Below are 17,296 nucleotides of genomic sequence, written 5' to 3'. Positions count from 1 at the left end.
TGAAACTGTGAGATAAGCAGGCTGATAAAAAAATAATGTTGATTTTGGTCACAATTTTAATGCAATCCAGCCCAATCCATCTTCCAGTAAATGCTGCTGGAACAATAATTGCTCATAAACCATGAGGTTTTGAGGTATCTTAATGATGCTTTCCCACTCCCTGGAAAAGACCCTGATTTTGGGAAAGATGGAGGGCACAAGGAGAAGGGGATGACAGAGGATGAGATGGTTGGACAGTGTTCTTGAAGCTACAAACATGAGTCTGACCAAACTGCGGGAGGCAGTGGCAGACAGGAGTGCCTGGCGTGCTCTGGTCCATGGGGTCACGAAGAGTCGGACACGACTAAACGACTAAACAACAACAACAAAATGATGCTAGGAAGAAAACAGCCCCCTCTCGTGTTTTTCCGTGTTTAGCTTCTTTCTCTCCCCCACCCCACCCCCCACTTCAGAAAACATAATTCTTTCAAAGCTCATTGGAATCTCCCCAAGTGTAGGTGGCCTCTCATGAAGCTACTCTGGCTGGTAGTGGCCTGTGTAGACTGCTCTAGCCATTTCCTTCTCTATGGTCTATCTCCTTCTATTACTCTCTGGTGCATTGTTCACACACCACTGACGGTTTGGATGCAGCTTGATCCTGCAAGTGACCATGACTGCAGTTTGGTGAGGAAGCAAACTTTGTGTCATGACCTTTATATTATGAGCTTGCCCGCAGGAATTGCCTTACAGTGGTGCCCCGCAAGACGAATGCCTCGCTAGACGGAAAACTCGCTAGACGAAAGAGTTTTCCGTTTTGGAGGTGCTTCGCAAAACGAATTTCCTATGGGCTTGCTTCGCAAGACGACAATGTCTTGCGAGTTCCTGCTGGTTTTTTCCCCTTTCCCCCCCTTTTTCTAAGCCGCTAAGCCGCTTATCAGCTGATCCGATCAGCAGATAAGCCGCTAATAGCGCTAATAGCGCTAATCCGTCAATGGGCTTGCTTCGCAAGACGAAAAAACCACTAGACGAAGAGAATCACAGAACGGATTCTTTTCGTCTTGCGAGGCACCACTGTACATTTAATGCACTTATGTAAACCACTTTATTTTATGCTTGAAATAATTAATAATTAGTAATGGCACTCTCCAAATATTTTTCCCTTAAAGGAACATTCACAAATCAAGAAACTAGAGCAGTCTCCGCCACCAACAATATGGAGCAGGAGTGTACGAGAACCATAAACCCTGCCTATATTCCATACCCCTTCATGGATCACTGCCTTGCCGTGGCGAAGGGGCTTGAAGAACTCAGAGATGCTATGAACTACGCCGAGCAGGGCACCCAAGATGAACAGGTCATAGTGGAGAGTTTTGACCAAACGTGATCCACCTGGAGTAGGAATCGGCAAGCCACTCCAGTATCCCTGCCAAGAAAACTCCATGGACAAAGACAACAGGCATATAAAAGTTATGACACTGGAAGATGAGCCCCTCAGGTCGGAAGGTGTCCAACATGCTACTGGGGAAGAGCGGAGGACAAGTACAAGTAGATCCAGAGCTGATGAAGCGGCTGGGCCAAAGCCGAAAGGACGCTCAGTTGTGGATATGCATGGAAGCGAAAGGAAAGTCCAATGCTGTAAAGAAAAATATTGCATAGGAACCTGGAATGTAAGAACCATGAACCTGGGTAAGTTGGATGTGGTCAAAAATGAGATGGCAAGAATAAATATTGACATCCTGGGCATCAGTGAGCTAAAATGGACGGGAATGGGCGAATTCAGTTCGGATGACTACCATATCTACTACTGTGGGCAAGAAACCCGTAAGAGAAATGGAGTGGCCCTCATAGTCAACAAAAGAGTGGCGAAAGCTGTACTGGGATGCAGTCTCAAAAATGATAGAATGATCTCGATACGAATCCAAGGCAGACCTTTTAACATCACAGTAATCCAAGTTTATGCACCAACTACTGGTGCTGAAGAAACTGAAATTGACCAGTTCTATGAAGACTTACAAAACCTTATCGAAGTGACACCAAAGAAGGATGTTCTGCTCATTATAGGGGATTGGAATGCTAAAGTAGGGAATCAAGAGATAAAAGGAACAACTGGCAAGTTTGGCCTTGGAGATCAAAACGAAGCAGGGCAAAGGCTAATAGAGTTCTGTCAAGAGAACAAGCTGGTCATCACAAACACGCTTTTCCAACAACACAAGAGACGACTCTACACATGGACATCCCCAGATGGGCAACATCGAAATCAGATTGATTATATTCTCTGCAGCCAAAGATGGAGAAGCTCTATACAGTCAGCAAAAACAAGACCTGGAGCTGACTGTGGCTCAGATCATCAGCTCCTTATAGCAAAATTCAAGCTTAAACTGAAGAAAGTAGGAAAAACCACTGGACAGGTAAGATACAATCTAAACCAAATCCCTTATGAATACACAGTGGAAGTGAGGAACAGGTTTAAGGATTTAGATTTGCTGGACAGAGTGCCTGAAGAACTATGGATGGAGGCTCGCAACATTATACAGGAGGCAGCAACTAAAACCATCCCAATGAAAAAGAAATGCAAGAAAGCAAAGTGGCTGTCCAACGAGGCCTTACAAATAGCGGGGGAGAGAAGGCAAGCAAAATGCGAGGGAGATAGTGAAAGATACAGGAAATTGAATGCAGATTTCCAAAGAACAGCAAGGAGAGACAAGAAGGCCTTCTTAAACGAGCAATGCAAAGAAATAGAGGAAAGCAACAGAATGGGAAGAACCAGAGATCTGTTCAAGAAAATCGGAAATATGAAAGGAACATTTCGTACAAAGATTACCATAATAAAGGACAAAAGTGGTAAAGATCTAACTGAAGCAGAAGACATCAAGAAGAGGTGGCAAGAATACACAGAGGAATTATACCAGAAAGATATGGATGTCTCGTACACCCCAGGTAGTGTGGTTGTTGACCTTGAGCCAGACATCCTGGAGAGTGAAGTCAAATGGGCCTTAGAAAGCACTGCAAATAACAAGGCAAGTGGAAGTGATGGTATTCCAGCTGAACTGTTTAAAATTTTAAAAGATGATGCTGTTAAGGTGCTACACTCAATATGCCAGCAAGTTTGGAAAACTCAGCAGTGGCCAGAGGATTGGAGAAGATCAGTCTACATTCCAATCCCAAAGAAAGGCAGTGCCAAAGAATGCTCCAACTACCGCACAATTTCACTCATTTCACATGCTAGCAAGGTTATGCTTAAAATTCTACAAGGAAGGCTCAAGCAGTATGTGGACCGAGAACTCCCAGAAGTGCAAGCTGGATTTAGAAGAGGCAGAGGAACCAGAGACCAAATTGCAAACATGCGCTGGATTATGGAGAAAGCCAGAGAGTTCCAGAAAGACATCTACTTCTGCTTCATTGACTATGCAAAAGCCTTTGACTGTGTTGACCACAGCAAACTATGGCAAGTTCTTAAAGAAATGGGAGTGCCTGATCACCTCATCTGTCTCCTGCGAAATCTCTATGTGGGACAAGAAGCTACAGTTAGAACTGGATATGGAACAACTGATTGGTTCCAAATTGGGAAAGGAGTACGGCAAGGCTGTATATTGTCTCCCTGCTTATTTAACTTATATGCAGAATTCATCATGCGAAAGGCTGGGCTGGATGAATCCCAAGCCGGAATTAAGATTGCCGGAAGAAATATCAACAACCTCAGATATGCAGATGACACAACCTTGATGGCAGAAAGTGAAGAGGAATTAAAGAACCTTTTAATGAGGGTGAAAGAGGAGAGCGCAAAATATGGTCTGAAGCTCAACATCAAAAAAACGAAGATCATGGCCACAGGGCCCATCACCTCCTGGCAAATAGATGGGGAAGAAATGGAGGCAGTGAGAGATTTTACTTTCTTGGGCTCCATGATCAGTGCAGATGGTGACAGCAGTCACGAAATTAAAAGACGCCTGCTCCTTGGGAGAAAGGCGATGGCAAGCCTAGACAACATCTTAAAAAGCAGAGACATCACCTTGCCAACAAAGGTCCGTATAGTAAAAGCCATGGTTTTCCCAGTAGTGATGTATGGAAGTGAGAGCTGGACCATAAAGAAGGCTGATCGCCGAAGAATTGATGCTTTTGAATTATGGTGCTGGAGGAGAGTCCCATGGACTGCAAGAAGATCAAACCTCTCCATTCTGAAGGAAATCAGCCCTGAGTGCTCACTGGAAGGACAGATCGTGAAGCTGAGGCTCCAATACTTTGGCCACCTCATGAGAAGAGAGGACTCCCTGGAAAAGACCCTGATGTTGGGAAAGATGGAGGGCACAAGGAGAAGGGGACGACAGAGAATGAGATGGTTGGATGGTGTTCTTGAAGCCACTAGCATGAGTTTGATCAAACTGCGGGAGGCAGTGGAGGACAGAAGTGCCTGGCGTGCTCTGGTCCATGGGGTCACGAAGAGTCGGACACGACTAAACGACTAAACAACAACAACATATTCCATACATCTTAGAATATGATTTGGGAGGGAGATGCATTTCAGGGGAAAGCTGCGTAGCTTGCCATGAAGGGGTAATTTCGGGATGCTTGAGGAACAGATGTGGAGAAGCAGGCACATCCTTTCACGTCTATATATTATGGCAGGCTTTTAGTGTGTAATTTTAGATCTTGCTGCTGCCTGATTTTACTGTCATTCTTACTGTGTTAATGGATCATCTGTGGTATGCGGCAATTTTTTTAAAACAGTAATTAGATTTTACTATTATGTTTTATTAATTTATGTTTGCCAGCCACCCAGAGAAAATGGTTATGGGGTAGCCTCTATATATGCTATAAATAAATAAGTTTAATTAATGGGTTTTTTTGAATTTATCATTATATTTTAAAAGCCTTTAGCCTCTCTGAATATGTTAGCAGATGGGAAGGGAAGAAACAATCTATTAGCACCTTTTGTAAAAGTTTCCAGTTATGTTAATATTCATTTGAAAATGCAGAATGGATCCCTGGCAAATGTAGTGAAGTCTATATGGCATAACTTGATTTCAAAGATTATATCTTATTGCAGAGGGTCAATGAAAGCAAAACAAACACTCCTTATTTCAGAATAATACAACTTCTCAAAACTAAAGAAAAGAAGTACTTCAGCTGTGCCATATAGTTGCCATTTTCATGGTCCAAAATATTGCATAGGAAGAAAGTTAACTGAGGTTTCTATGGCATATTGAAGCATGCTCTTTGTGTTTAGAACTTCCCTGGCCCCAGTTTTATACTGAACAAGCATCAATACATCTTTATAATTTCCCCATTCTTTAAAATAAAAGTCTGCATTTGGAAGGATGTAACCTACTGAGACTAAGTCAAAACTTGAAAACACTATTTGAGGCAAATATTGTAGGAGTTTTGTTGTCGTTTAGTCATTTAGTCGTGTCCGACTCTTTGTGACCCCATGGACCAGAGCATGCCAGGCACTCCTGTCTTCCACTGTCTCCCACAGTCTAAGTGAATAATAATGGGATCCACAGAAGCCTATGTTCACAAAATAAATGTGCTCAAAAAATATGTGCTACAAGACAATTTGCTGCCATAAACTAATACAGGGGTAGGCAACCTAAGGCCCGGGGGCTGGATGCGGCCCAATCGCCTTCTCAATCCGGCCCACGGACGGTCCGGGAATCAGCATGTTTTTACATGAGTAGAACGTGTCCTTTGATTTAAAATGCATCTCTGGGTTATTTGTGGGGCATAGGAATTCGTTCATTCCCCCCCACCCAATATAGTATGGCCCACCACATGGTCTGAGGAACGGTGGACTGGCCCACAGCTGAAAAAGGTTGCTGACTCCTGGACTAATAATAATAATAATAATAATAATAATAATAATAATAATAATAATTTATTATTTGTACCCCGCCCATCTGGCTGGGTTTCCCCAGCCACTCTGGGCGGCTTCCACAGAAACCCAAAAAACACTAAAATAATACATCTATCTCTTTGAGATCTGGCTGAACATGGATGAAACAACCGAAGATATTGATGATCCCAGTTAGCGGTATGCTTCTGTTTTGTTTGATCATAACCAAGTGAAAAGTCTCCACATAGTAGTTTGAATTTATAGCTTTGTCTATTCAGTGAAACAGTGGGTGGTATTTTGCTAACAAATCCTTTCAATGGATAGATTTCCACTTGCACAACTGGACTTCTCTCTCCTTCTTTGCACCCTCCTGAAGTGATGTGCCGGCAGAGATCCTTGTGCTGATGGAATGATTGCCTTAGGGTCCACTCAGCATGCCGTTGCTTCTCTCATTTTATGTGAAGTCTTTTTATATTTGTTTAGATATACAGAAGCAGAAGGAGTACACTGTGCACTGAGGACACAGGTCACTGTGGAGGTCTCTGCTGTAGCGTGGCAGATTCAACACCCCTCGTGTGTTCCCCCCTCTCAAAAATAGAGCATTGTGGGCAGAACAGGGCTGGCCAAAGATCTGCTGGATCTTGAAGCAGTCCAACTCCCAAAAAGGAGGCCCACTTGGTTTCTTCAGCTGCACCAACCTGGAGCTATCACAGCTAAAATAAAATGTCCAAGACAAACAATCCAAGCACCTCCACCGTCTGCCATGGATGCTGTGAAGTGAGAGCAGTTTTGCATGTGATAGTTGATCTGCCTCTCTGTCTTGATGAACCCTACCAGAGTTTAGGATCACTTTGTTAGCCATTCTCTGTATTGGGACTTTCTTTTCTGTTTAGCTGGATACGAAGATGGAACAAGAGTGCATTTATTTCTACCGTCTAATTTGTGTTTGTGTGTATGGATCTTAACAAGCACAATGAGTACAATAGTTATTTTTGTCCCCTTGATTGGATTTCTATTTATAGAAATAAAATCTAGAGTGGACTCCACTATTCTCTCCAGCTTTTTGGACCGGTTTGTATTTGTTTAGATTTCAAAAGTTAACAAAAGTACACAACTTAGTTATTTCCTAGCCTTGTTTAGATTTCTACTTCTATTTACTTGGACATGAAGAAGAAACAAGACTGTATTCAGTTACTCTGACATCTTGTAGGAACTTTCATTTGTTTATGTTTGGATAAAAGGAAGTCTTACATTATTTGCCTTTTACTCTTTGTTATTTGCATTTAATATGAATAATCTGAATTATTAAGCTGATTTAGATGTCTGACATGATTGCTATTCCTTGAATGGATTGTTATTTTTTACCAATTAAACATATGATTTGTTAGAGTTGTTAGTTCTTTTATATAATATTGAAGGATTATTTTACTTTGGGCTGTATACAAACAGAATAGCTCAAATCTGTTATTTGATTGAATTTACACTGAGATAAGGGTAAAATAAGTTAAGGAAATATTTCCTAAGCAGACATATCTGATTGACCCCTTGCTATCTCATTTCTCCAGCATATGGCTGAATATCTAAAGTGGGCTAAGACAGTAAAATATGTTCAAAAAACGGGAAGAATACACCCAAGAGGAATGATGCTAAGGATCAGGGAAGGGGAAGGAAGGGGTCACGGTAGGGAGGTGTGGGTGAATTGAGAATCTTGACTGGTGTTATTTTAAAACCAAAACACTTGAAAGAAATGGGGAAAAAATAATTTAAGACTTAGAAAACGATTCAGAAGATTCAGAAACAAGATAAATCACAAAGCATCATAGATAGCAAATAACAAGAGGGAAGGTTGTAGGATCAAAATTAAGGGTTTACTTTTCAAAACAGAGGTAAACTAATAGATGGAAAATTAAACATTATAAGGGACAAAATTCACTCAGTGAAGCCAAATTGGGTAAATCTTGAACACCTAAGTGAAACACATATTCACTATCAGGAAGAGACAGTTATGCTGGTAAAAAAATAAAAAGGATGCAGGATGTATGTATAAATTAGAATTAAATAGAGTAGGGGCAAAACTAGAAATAATCCAGAATGAAACAAGAAGACATAATTTAAGAATTCATGGGACTCCTGAGACAGTAGAAGGAAATTATTTGGTAGAGTTACTTACTTAAATTTTAGAATGGGCAGAATGAAAAGGCTGAATACATCTGGTGCCCTTGAGCTCACAGATGGGCTTTTGATCCAGTGGAAACCTCCCCACTAGCAGGAGAGGAAGGCAACTGGTGTTCCCCCAATTCACCCTCTACCCACATCCCCAGTGCCTCCTGAAAATCATCTCCAGATATTTAGGAGACCCTCCAGCACAGGGAGGCTAGAAGAGAAGAAGGAATCAGTAGAAATCTCCTCCCCTTGTCTTCTGTTAGCTGCAGATGCGTCCAGGGGATCAGAAGCATTTTTACAACTGCAAGAGTATCAATTGCATTTCTTTATTTAAACAGCCCTGCAGTGGCAGGGATAAAATCAGCCTTCTGGATAGGTGCTGGCATTGTTAAAAACTAAATAAACCCAGAGACATGTTAGTTACCTTTATTACGTTAATTTTGCTTTATTACCTTTATTCTCTTCCTCTGTCAGAGGAAAGCTTCCTCCGTCGGAAGAAGGGAACCTTTGGATCCGACCCATTAGATTAAGATCTGTATGGGGAGAGGAAATTGACGACTGAGGGCCATGACATTATAGTTCTCAATTACATTTATCCAGAGACTGGGATTTCCAATTTTTAACTAACAAACCTAGATTCCAATTTGAATATTCAATTTCAATTAAAAATATCTACCATATGGGGAATACTGGAAACATTTCAGGAGACTCAACAAGTGCTTAGACCTATGCAGATCAATCCTATGTAGGTCTGTTTAGAAGTAACTCCCACTGAGTTCAATGTAACTTCCAGGCAATAATGCATAGGATCAGCCATAAAGGACTTAAAATATACACCAACAAAGATAACAATTATTTTGATTTTCCTTTAACAACTCTGTCCAACAGCAATGACATTTACTCTTAAAGATCAGGAGGATAATAGGTAGTTGTATTTTATCAGTTCTCTTTCTCTTCTTATAGCGTATGAATAATAACCACAAATTCCTTGAAGATATTTTCAGTTAATGTCAAAGGACCAAACTTTCCAAATAAAAGAAGAACTAATTCATGACTATCTAAAACAGAAAAACCAATGTTATGTATTCGAGCCACATATAAAAAAGAGAGACAAATACCTGTAACAAATAAGAGTTGGCAGAGTTTATGTTGCATGTAATGGAACTAAAAAAAAAAACCTCTACAAGGGTCACCAAGCATTTTTGGACCAGTGGGGAATTTTTGAGTAAGTGCTAAAAGTGCCAGTCACAAAATGGCTTCAATGGGAGCAAGGCACAACATGAAATGGCTGTCATGGGCCTCATGACGTAACACACTGTTACTTCCTCACCCACCTGGACATGCTTGCTGTGGGAAATCACATATGTCCTGCAAGTCCTAATTGTGGAAATGACACAGTATTAATTCCCACAACACTCCCAATGTTGTTGCTGTTTAATAACAGAGAGCATTCCCCAGTCCCAGGAAAACTATGCAAAGTGGCCACACCACGCTCCCTATCTTGGACATGTACCACTCACTGCACATATACCTACCACAGTCACACATGGATTTCCTCTTGGGATAGGGACATCACTCTCTTTAAAAAAATCTCAATTGTCCCTCTCAAAGAATAAAATGAAAATAATTTAAAATAAAGAAATGCACAAGGGCCATCAACCTAGCGCCCATGGGCATTATGGCACCTGTGGGAGCCAAGTTGGTGATCCCTGCTATATGCTTTCCAACATCTGTATGATGCCACTGGGAGCTATCAGTCAGGAGCTTCAGGTGCAGTGTAATGGTCTGGGAGGGCCAATACCCTAAATCTGAATGGATGGAGTGGTTGGTTCTCTGGTCAAGGAATTATGGACTTAACCTGCTCTGGTGGGGTAGCACACCCCTGCTGTCTGAGGGTCCTCCTTGATGCCAATTGTCACTCAAAACACAGGGTACATTGGTGGTGAGGGGTGCCTATGCCCAGTTTTGTCTGTTTTTCCAGGTATGGCCATTCCTGGAATGCAAGTGTGGCCTCAGACATATCAATGAAAATGTGGACATAGCTGGCCATGCAAATGTAGTGTAGCTAGTGCAGAAAGAGGTGGCTTAACTGTTGAGTAGATCAGCTAGAGAAGAACACACCACTCCAATTCTGAGAGCACTGCAGACCCCCTCCTTGGCTATTTTTAGGCAGAATTTGTCTGGGCCAGGCATGTCCAAAGTTAGTTTTGGGGGCCTAATCTGGCCCTCTGGTCAATTTAATCCGGCCCCTGTGGCAGTTTAATTCCTTTGGCAAAATCCCCCCCAAAAGCTCTATATCCTAAACAAAGCTCAACAACTTTGGAATAATCCCTCAACAACTTTTGGGTAAAATCCTTTAAAAAAGCCCAGCAACTCCAATCCAAACTCAACAACTTCAATCCTAAAAAAGGTTAACAACTCAAGTCGGCCTTCACTCATGTTCACTTCATCAAATCTGGCCCTCTTTGAAAAAAGTTTGGACACCCCTGGTCTAGGCCTTTGGAAGGGGACATCTTTGCATCTTTTCCTTTAATCATTCTATATGGTTTTATCAGATGTTATGTTTCTAGTTCCTCTGGACACCCTTCAGGGTGGAAGGGTGAGATATAAATTTTAAGCAATAAATATTATTTGTCCCTTGCGCCTATAAAGAAAGCAAACTCAATTAGAATTCAAACACCCCCACCCCCTTCCTCATGTACAGCTCCCATCCCTACCAGGGTAATTTGGTGAATCAGGGTGGGGGAGCAGTGCAGCCACCTGGTTGAATCTGGCCATAATTCCCTTACGCTCCAGCCCTGGAGGCAAGGGCATAGCTAGCTGCTCCAGCACCTGGCGTGGCGGGGGCAGGGCAAGCTGCCCATGGGGGCAGGGCAGCGATCCGCGCACAGGGGCACTGTGGCGAGCTGCTCATGGCGGACGCAAGCTCCATGCTGCTGTTTCGGGCAGCGTGGGACCCCAAGCCATCTCATCACTCCTAGGAGAGGCACGTGGCTCAGGCACGCTGCAGGCCAGGCCCCGTGTTAAGTGCCACCCTCCACGGTGCGCCATTTTGTCACCCCTTCAAGGATGATACCCAGGGCGGCTTGCACCCCCCACACTGCCCTTCCTACGCCCCTGCCTGGAGGGCACTCCTATGTAGTAGGTGGTGATATACATCACAGTGCTGAAAGGGATACATTGCATTATCAGGTTTTTCCTAGAGCGCTCATGGTAGCTAGTACAGTGGTACCTCGGGTTACATACGCTTCAGGTTACATACGCTTCAGGTTACAGACTCTGCTAACCCAGAAATAGTACCTTGGGTTAAGAACTTTGCTTCAGGAATTGTGTGGCGGCGGCATGGCAGCAGCAGGAGGCCCCATTAGCTAAAGTGGTGCTTTCAGGTTAAGAACGGACCTCCAGAACAAATTAAGTACTTAACCCGAGGTAAAGGTAAAGGGACCCCTGACCATTAGGTCCAGTCGTATCTGACTCTGGGGTTGCGCGCTCATCTCTCTTTATTGGCTGAGGGAGCCAGCGTACAGCTTCCGGGTAATGTGGCCAGCATGACTAAGCCGCTTCTGGTGAACCAGAGCTGCGCACGCAAACACCGTTTACCTGCCCACCTATTTATCTACTTGCACTTTGACGTGCTTTCAAACTGGTAGGTGGGCAGGAGCAGGGACCAAGCAAAGGGAGCTCACCCCGTCACGGGGATTCGAACTGCCGACCTTCTGATTGGCAAGCCCTGGGCTCTGTGGTTTAACCCACAGTGCCACCCGCGTCCCTAACCCAAGGTACTACTGTACTCTAGATAGCAGTTGTTATTCACTTCCATTTTGGATACTATCCCAGCTTGCTTAATGGTGATGAAGGAAAAGAGGGCAACCAAGAGGTGGAATTTTCAGGACCCTGGACAGCACCCAGGAAGCCTGAAAATTTTGTGAACCAGAGGTCTGCTGGCAGCTGAGCCTTTCTTGTGCCTCACTGTACTTCTCAGGCTCTGGCCCTTGCTGAGGAATCCAGTGGTCAGGGATGATGGGAGTTGTAGTTCAACAACAGCTGAAGATCCAAGTTTGAGAAACATTGCAATAGAGGCTTGGTGACCCAGGGGCAAATGTTACTTTTCAATTGACCATATAGCAAGGAGAAGTTCACAAATCTTTACTTAACCAATATTTCATGTTTCAGTGGATCCCAATCTTTATAATAGATATGCCAGCAGAAATAGAGTGAATATTAAATGACTGAACTGATAATCAAATGCTGATTATCCTAGAATGTATTGTATTGTAGAAACTTGGTTCATTATCTAGCTAGAACATCTTTTGTTTTCTCCCTCGACAATAGGCAGAATATTCCAATTAAAGAATAAAGAGTCCCTGGCTAGAAAACTAGCTATTCTGTAGTTGCATCAAAAGCAGGGTACACTGTAATCTGCTTTAAAGTTCATAACCCAAGCTAAAATTTGCAATTGAACAGAATCCTTGCAAACACATAGAAACAACATTTAAACTCAATGCATTAGAAAAGGAAAGTACTAGCGTGGGTGTGCTATGCTTTTGCTATGCATTTATCACATAGCCCCTAGAGAGCTTAATAAAGAACCTTATACAAAGAAGCCAACTAGACCTGTAGCATGACTGAAGAGTAACAGTGGATAATCAAGTAGTAGCACTTCTGAGCATTCAAATGCCTTTGCGAAGGCATCCATTTCAGAGGTAAATTTTCCGTTTTATTGCCTGTGGATCTACATTTTCATTTCAAGTGGCCAATTAAAAATTCAGGGATACAGACAAAAAAGTTTTGCAAAATAATAAATAACAGTACTATCCATGCTAGTAACATCAATTATAGGGCAATTTTAAAAAGAATGAACATAAAGTGAAAATGAAGTTTTTACTCTCTTTGCTTTTATTACACATCACAGTATAAAATAATCTAAGGGAAAATTATGTTACACTCTCTTATATCAATTTAGAGCACATATGTGGTCTAGTTTTGTTCTCACAATCCACTGGAATGACTTATGGTTTACTTTTGGTAAACAAAATCACCAAAATGCCGGTGTAGTGAAAGCAGAGCACCAGGGTATATTTTGGCTTTTCGTTTGGTGACTTTGATGACTTCGTAAGCCAGAAACCAAGCTACTGCTGGCAATTTCAAATGGCCATGTATTTGCCATGTATGAAATTGTAGAATTTGGCATCTCTTTGACTTTTTTTTTTTAAAAATGTGCATATTAAAAAACCTGGAAATCCCAGGCCTCAGAGATTAGGCTGGCCTTGATCAGGGGCAGGGCTTTTTCAGCCTGGTGGAATGCTCTGCCACAAGAGATCAGGGCTTTGTGGGATTTGACATCTTTCCGCAGGGCCTGCAAGACAGAGTTGTTCCACCAGGCCTTTGGTCAGGGCTCAGCCTGACTCCCCTTTTCTTTTGTATAAGAACTAATATGAAAGAAGCCTCCCAGCATTCTCACAGGCCCATATAAGATCAGCGTAATCAGTTGGGCTGATGAGTACTTACTATTCCCAACCCGAACCCTGTGGAAAGCCATCTAATTAGACTTTAATTTGATTTTGACCTGTTTTTAGGAGGTAATTTAATTAATGTTTGATTTTATACTAATGTTATACATCTGATCTTAGCCACCCTGAGCCCGACTTCGGCCGGGATATAATTAAAGGTATTATTATTATTATTATTATTATTATTATTATTCAGAAAATTGTGAGCAAGCAGGGGGGCGTTTGGGAGTAGACCACAGAGAATACTTCTTCCCTCTGGTCTGCTCCCTGACTATAAAAGTCAGCCGTGCTCAAGCTCCAGTCTCAGTTCTCTTTGGATTCCCCTCCATCACTCCCTTCCTCCTCTTTTCCTATGCTTATGTAGGCAGACCTGTATGTGAGACCTTGTTATGGAAGTTCTTTGGACACTGTATTTAGGGCCAGGAAGAATTTGCCTGCAGACTAACTGGCCTGTCTGAAGTGCAGTGGCGTAGTGTGGGGGGTGCAGGTGGGGCCGGCTGCACCGGGCGCAACATCTGGGGGTTAGGGCTAGGGGGCGCAAATCCACGGGTTAGGGGGCGCAAATTACTTACCTTGCCCCGGGTGCTGACAACCCACGCTACGCCACTGCTGAAGTGACAGTGACTTGCAGTTCCCTCATAGGCCCAGTGAAGCAAAGCTGAAGGACTCCTGCCTCCTCTGGGAGGGCCACTGATTTTTCTGTTTCTGACCTATCCTGGGTGATTTTCTTTTATGCATCTGTGATGGACAGCTGAGCCAGACCAGAGTCTGGTGATACAGTGACTTGGAATTCCACCAGAGGGTGGAGCCTCTCTCTGATTGGCTACCAAGACGGGCAGGGGGGAATAAAAGGAGCCGTTTCTGAGAGAGAGTTCAGAGAGGGAGATGGATGAAGAAAGAGAAGGAGAGTTGGTTCTGATCTGTGTGTCACATCCACTATGAGGAAAATGTCTACAGTTAGACAAAGGAGTCTCTGAGCTTAGATTGGAATACAGTGTTTAGTACACTGGTGCCTCGCAAGACGAAATTAATTCGTTCCGCAAGTTTTGTCGTTTTGCGATTTTTTCCGTCTTGCGAAGCACGGTGTCGGGAAAGTTTTGGAAAAGCTTCAAAAATCACCAAAGTCTTTAAAAACCTCAAAAAAAAGGCTACCACACTGCGTTCTATGAGTTGCTCCTCGAAGTCAAGTCGCAACTGTATTAACGGTGTTAAGAAAAAGGAAACAAACTTGCAAGACGTTTCCGTCTTGCGAAGCAAGCCCATAGGGAAAATCGTCTTGTGAAGCAGCTCAAAAAACAAAAAACCCTTTCGTCTAGCGAGTTTTTTGTCTTGTGAGGCATTCGTCTTGCGAGGTACCACTGTATCTTGGGAGAGTATTGAGACAGGGGTTAACTGGAGGGCTGAGTTTGAGCAAGGAGAAGCTGTGTGGATACAGTCTACTTGTGTCTCATATCATTCAGGAGAGCAGAGATCTTCTAAAAGAGAAGACTCCCAAACCAGTTAAGGGATGGTGTGGTGAATCCCTTGGTCTGTTATACTTTTCAAAAGACTTCACACGTGTGATTGATATATGGTTGGGAAACAGACAGGAAGTGCCACCTTGCTTGAGAACCAAAGTCTTAAGGCATAACACCTATGCAACAACTAAGTTAAGGAACTGAAGTGAAATAGCTGGAAATAAGCTGAACATTTACTGTCCTGTCTAGACACCTGTAACATCGAACTCAAAATAAGTAACTGAAGGTTAAAATAAGCCAAGCATTTACTACCTCGTTTAGAAACCTGTAACATCCACTAGATTTAGTAAAATTATTAATAAGTTAACTGTTTTCTGAAATAACGTTATCTCTTGACACATTCTTTGTTTTATCAATTTTTATTTGTTCAACTTCTACCTGAGTCTCCAAGTGTCAAAGTTTTAGCTCATGCAAAAAACCACATCATTTTGGTGGTTATAGCATGTATGCATAGGTGGGATCCACAATTGGTAGCCAGATCTTCTGCATTTGGGTGAGAGTGGTGGGATCCACTACTACATGAAATCTCAACAGTTGCACCCACTTCTTGCTGTCTACTTCATTGCCAAAGCCCATCACTCAAGATCACCCACATGGAATGTAATCTAGACTGATCTTGACTGCCGCTACGGTCCCTCCATTTGAGCCATGGCAGTTGGTTAGAGTATGGTGCTGATAACACCAACCTTGCGGATTTGATTCCCCATATGGGATGGCTGCATATTCCTGCAGTACAGGGGGTTGGACTCCAGGAGTCAGCATACTTTTTCAGCAGGGGGCCGGTCCAGTGTCCCTCAGACCTTGTGGGGGGCCGGACTATATTGGGGGGGGGGATGAACGAATTCCCATGCCCCACAAATAACCCAGAGATTCATTTTAAATAAAAGGACACATTCTACTCATGTAAAAACATGCTGATTCCTGGACCATCCACGGGCCGGATTTAGAAGGTAATTGGGCTGGATCTGGCCCCCGGACCTTAGTTTGCCTACCCATGGACTGGACGATCCTCAGGGTACCTTCCAACTCTATAATTCTATGATCACTTCCAGGTCATCCTGCACGTTGGCAGCACCCAGAGATGATGGTGGATTTCAGTGGCTGTAGCCAAGCTGGTTTGGCTCTTCTGTAATATTGGGTCACACAGGTACTTCGTATAGCAACCACTACAGAGAGTGTTAACATAATTAAGGTTTGCAGGATTTGTTTCCATGTTTCCTCTGATAATGCCTTGTCACACTGCTTTTTAATTAATTACTTCAAGGTCACCCTATTTATTTAAAAGGTAAATAATATTTAATGAGTTTTCTGCTAGTGGCAAGGCTTAATTGAAGGCTGTTAAAAGAATAGAGCACTTAATAGGAACAACCTAACCTTCTCCTACATGCCTTGGGTACCAACACATACTTGCAAAGGGTAGTGCGGTGAGGGAGCTTAAAGCCAGTATCTTCAATGGAACCTGCAATGATGATAATTTGAAGAGAAATATCACATTCATTGAACATTCAGAAAAGGCTGCAATGTACTAAATTTGGGCTTGGAAATTACTGACCTGAACAAGGTCAGATGAATTTATTTAATAATGTATCCAGCACTCCCTGTGCTCAGAAAGGACTTGCAGCAGTAAGAACAGTTGCCTACACATGAGGAAGAGTTAACAAACACCAAGCTCTGTCTGCCATGGAAACCTCAGCTTCTGAGATGTGAGCAAGACTTGGTTTTTGAAATACTGACAGCCATGTTTTCATTAAAATGATAATGCAAAGGAAAAAAGCTAGTCTTTGAAAGCATGTTTCTTCAAATGAGCGAAGCTTTCCTGTAAAAGATTAGAGCACCAAATGCAGCATGAAAAGGTTTGACTAATTAGTGCACGGTTCCAAAAGTGGGCAAAACTGAAGATGCAGGAGACACATCTGGTGATCCAGAAGGGAGAGACCTATAGAGACATTTATCTCCAGGCAGGAAATGGCAAACTGGTCTAAAGGCTGGCTACTTCGAAGTTGGGCAAAGCATTCCACAAGCAGTCTTCACTGCTCAACTTTCTATAAGATTATGAAAAGGTTGGGGAAAACATTGTTGGTGTCATGAAGCAGTGCCTACATGTTTTCCCAAATGGATATGGAATATTCAGGGCCTCCTTCTCAGCATCACCACCACAGACTCCAAGAAACACCAGCCTCCTAAATTCTGCTACACACTGCCTTAACCTTGAGCCCTATGTTTTCCACTTACTGATAGCATTCACCTCTCTCTTCAGCTAAACCAGAGAGGGCCTCTGTTGCAAAGGTGTTGGTTCT

At 42.8% G+C, this 17,296-nt stretch overlaps 1 protein-coding gene across 17 annotated transcripts in view; it reads right to left on the bottom strand.

Moving 5' to 3' along the window:
* Window positions 1-17,296, bottom strand: part of MAGI2 (membrane associated guanylate kinase, WW and PDZ domain containing 2) — a 621,598-nt gene that overhangs the window by 201,595 nt on the left and 402,707 nt on the right. For 11 of the 17 annotated variants that reach the window (XM_082239441.1, XM_082239452.1, XM_082239456.1 and 8 more), the window contains one exon: window positions 8,425-8,505. The exons of the other annotated variants lie outside the window; for them this stretch is intronic. In XM_082239441.1, coding sequence (XP_082095567.1) covers window positions 8,425-8,505 — 81 coding nt within the window. The remainder of the gene's footprint in view (window positions 1-8,424; window positions 8,506-17,296) is intronic. 17 annotated transcript variants of the gene reach the window in all.

Source organism: Podarcis vaucheri (assembly GCF_965113315.1).
Source record: "Podarcis vaucheri genome assembly, chromosome: 10".
NCBI classification, from domain to species: domain Eukaryota; kingdom Metazoa; phylum Chordata; class Lepidosauria; order Squamata; family Lacertidae; genus Podarcis; species Podarcis vaucheri.
Note: the sequence above shows the minus strand (reverse complement) of the source record. Positions and strands in the feature narration are given on the sequence as shown.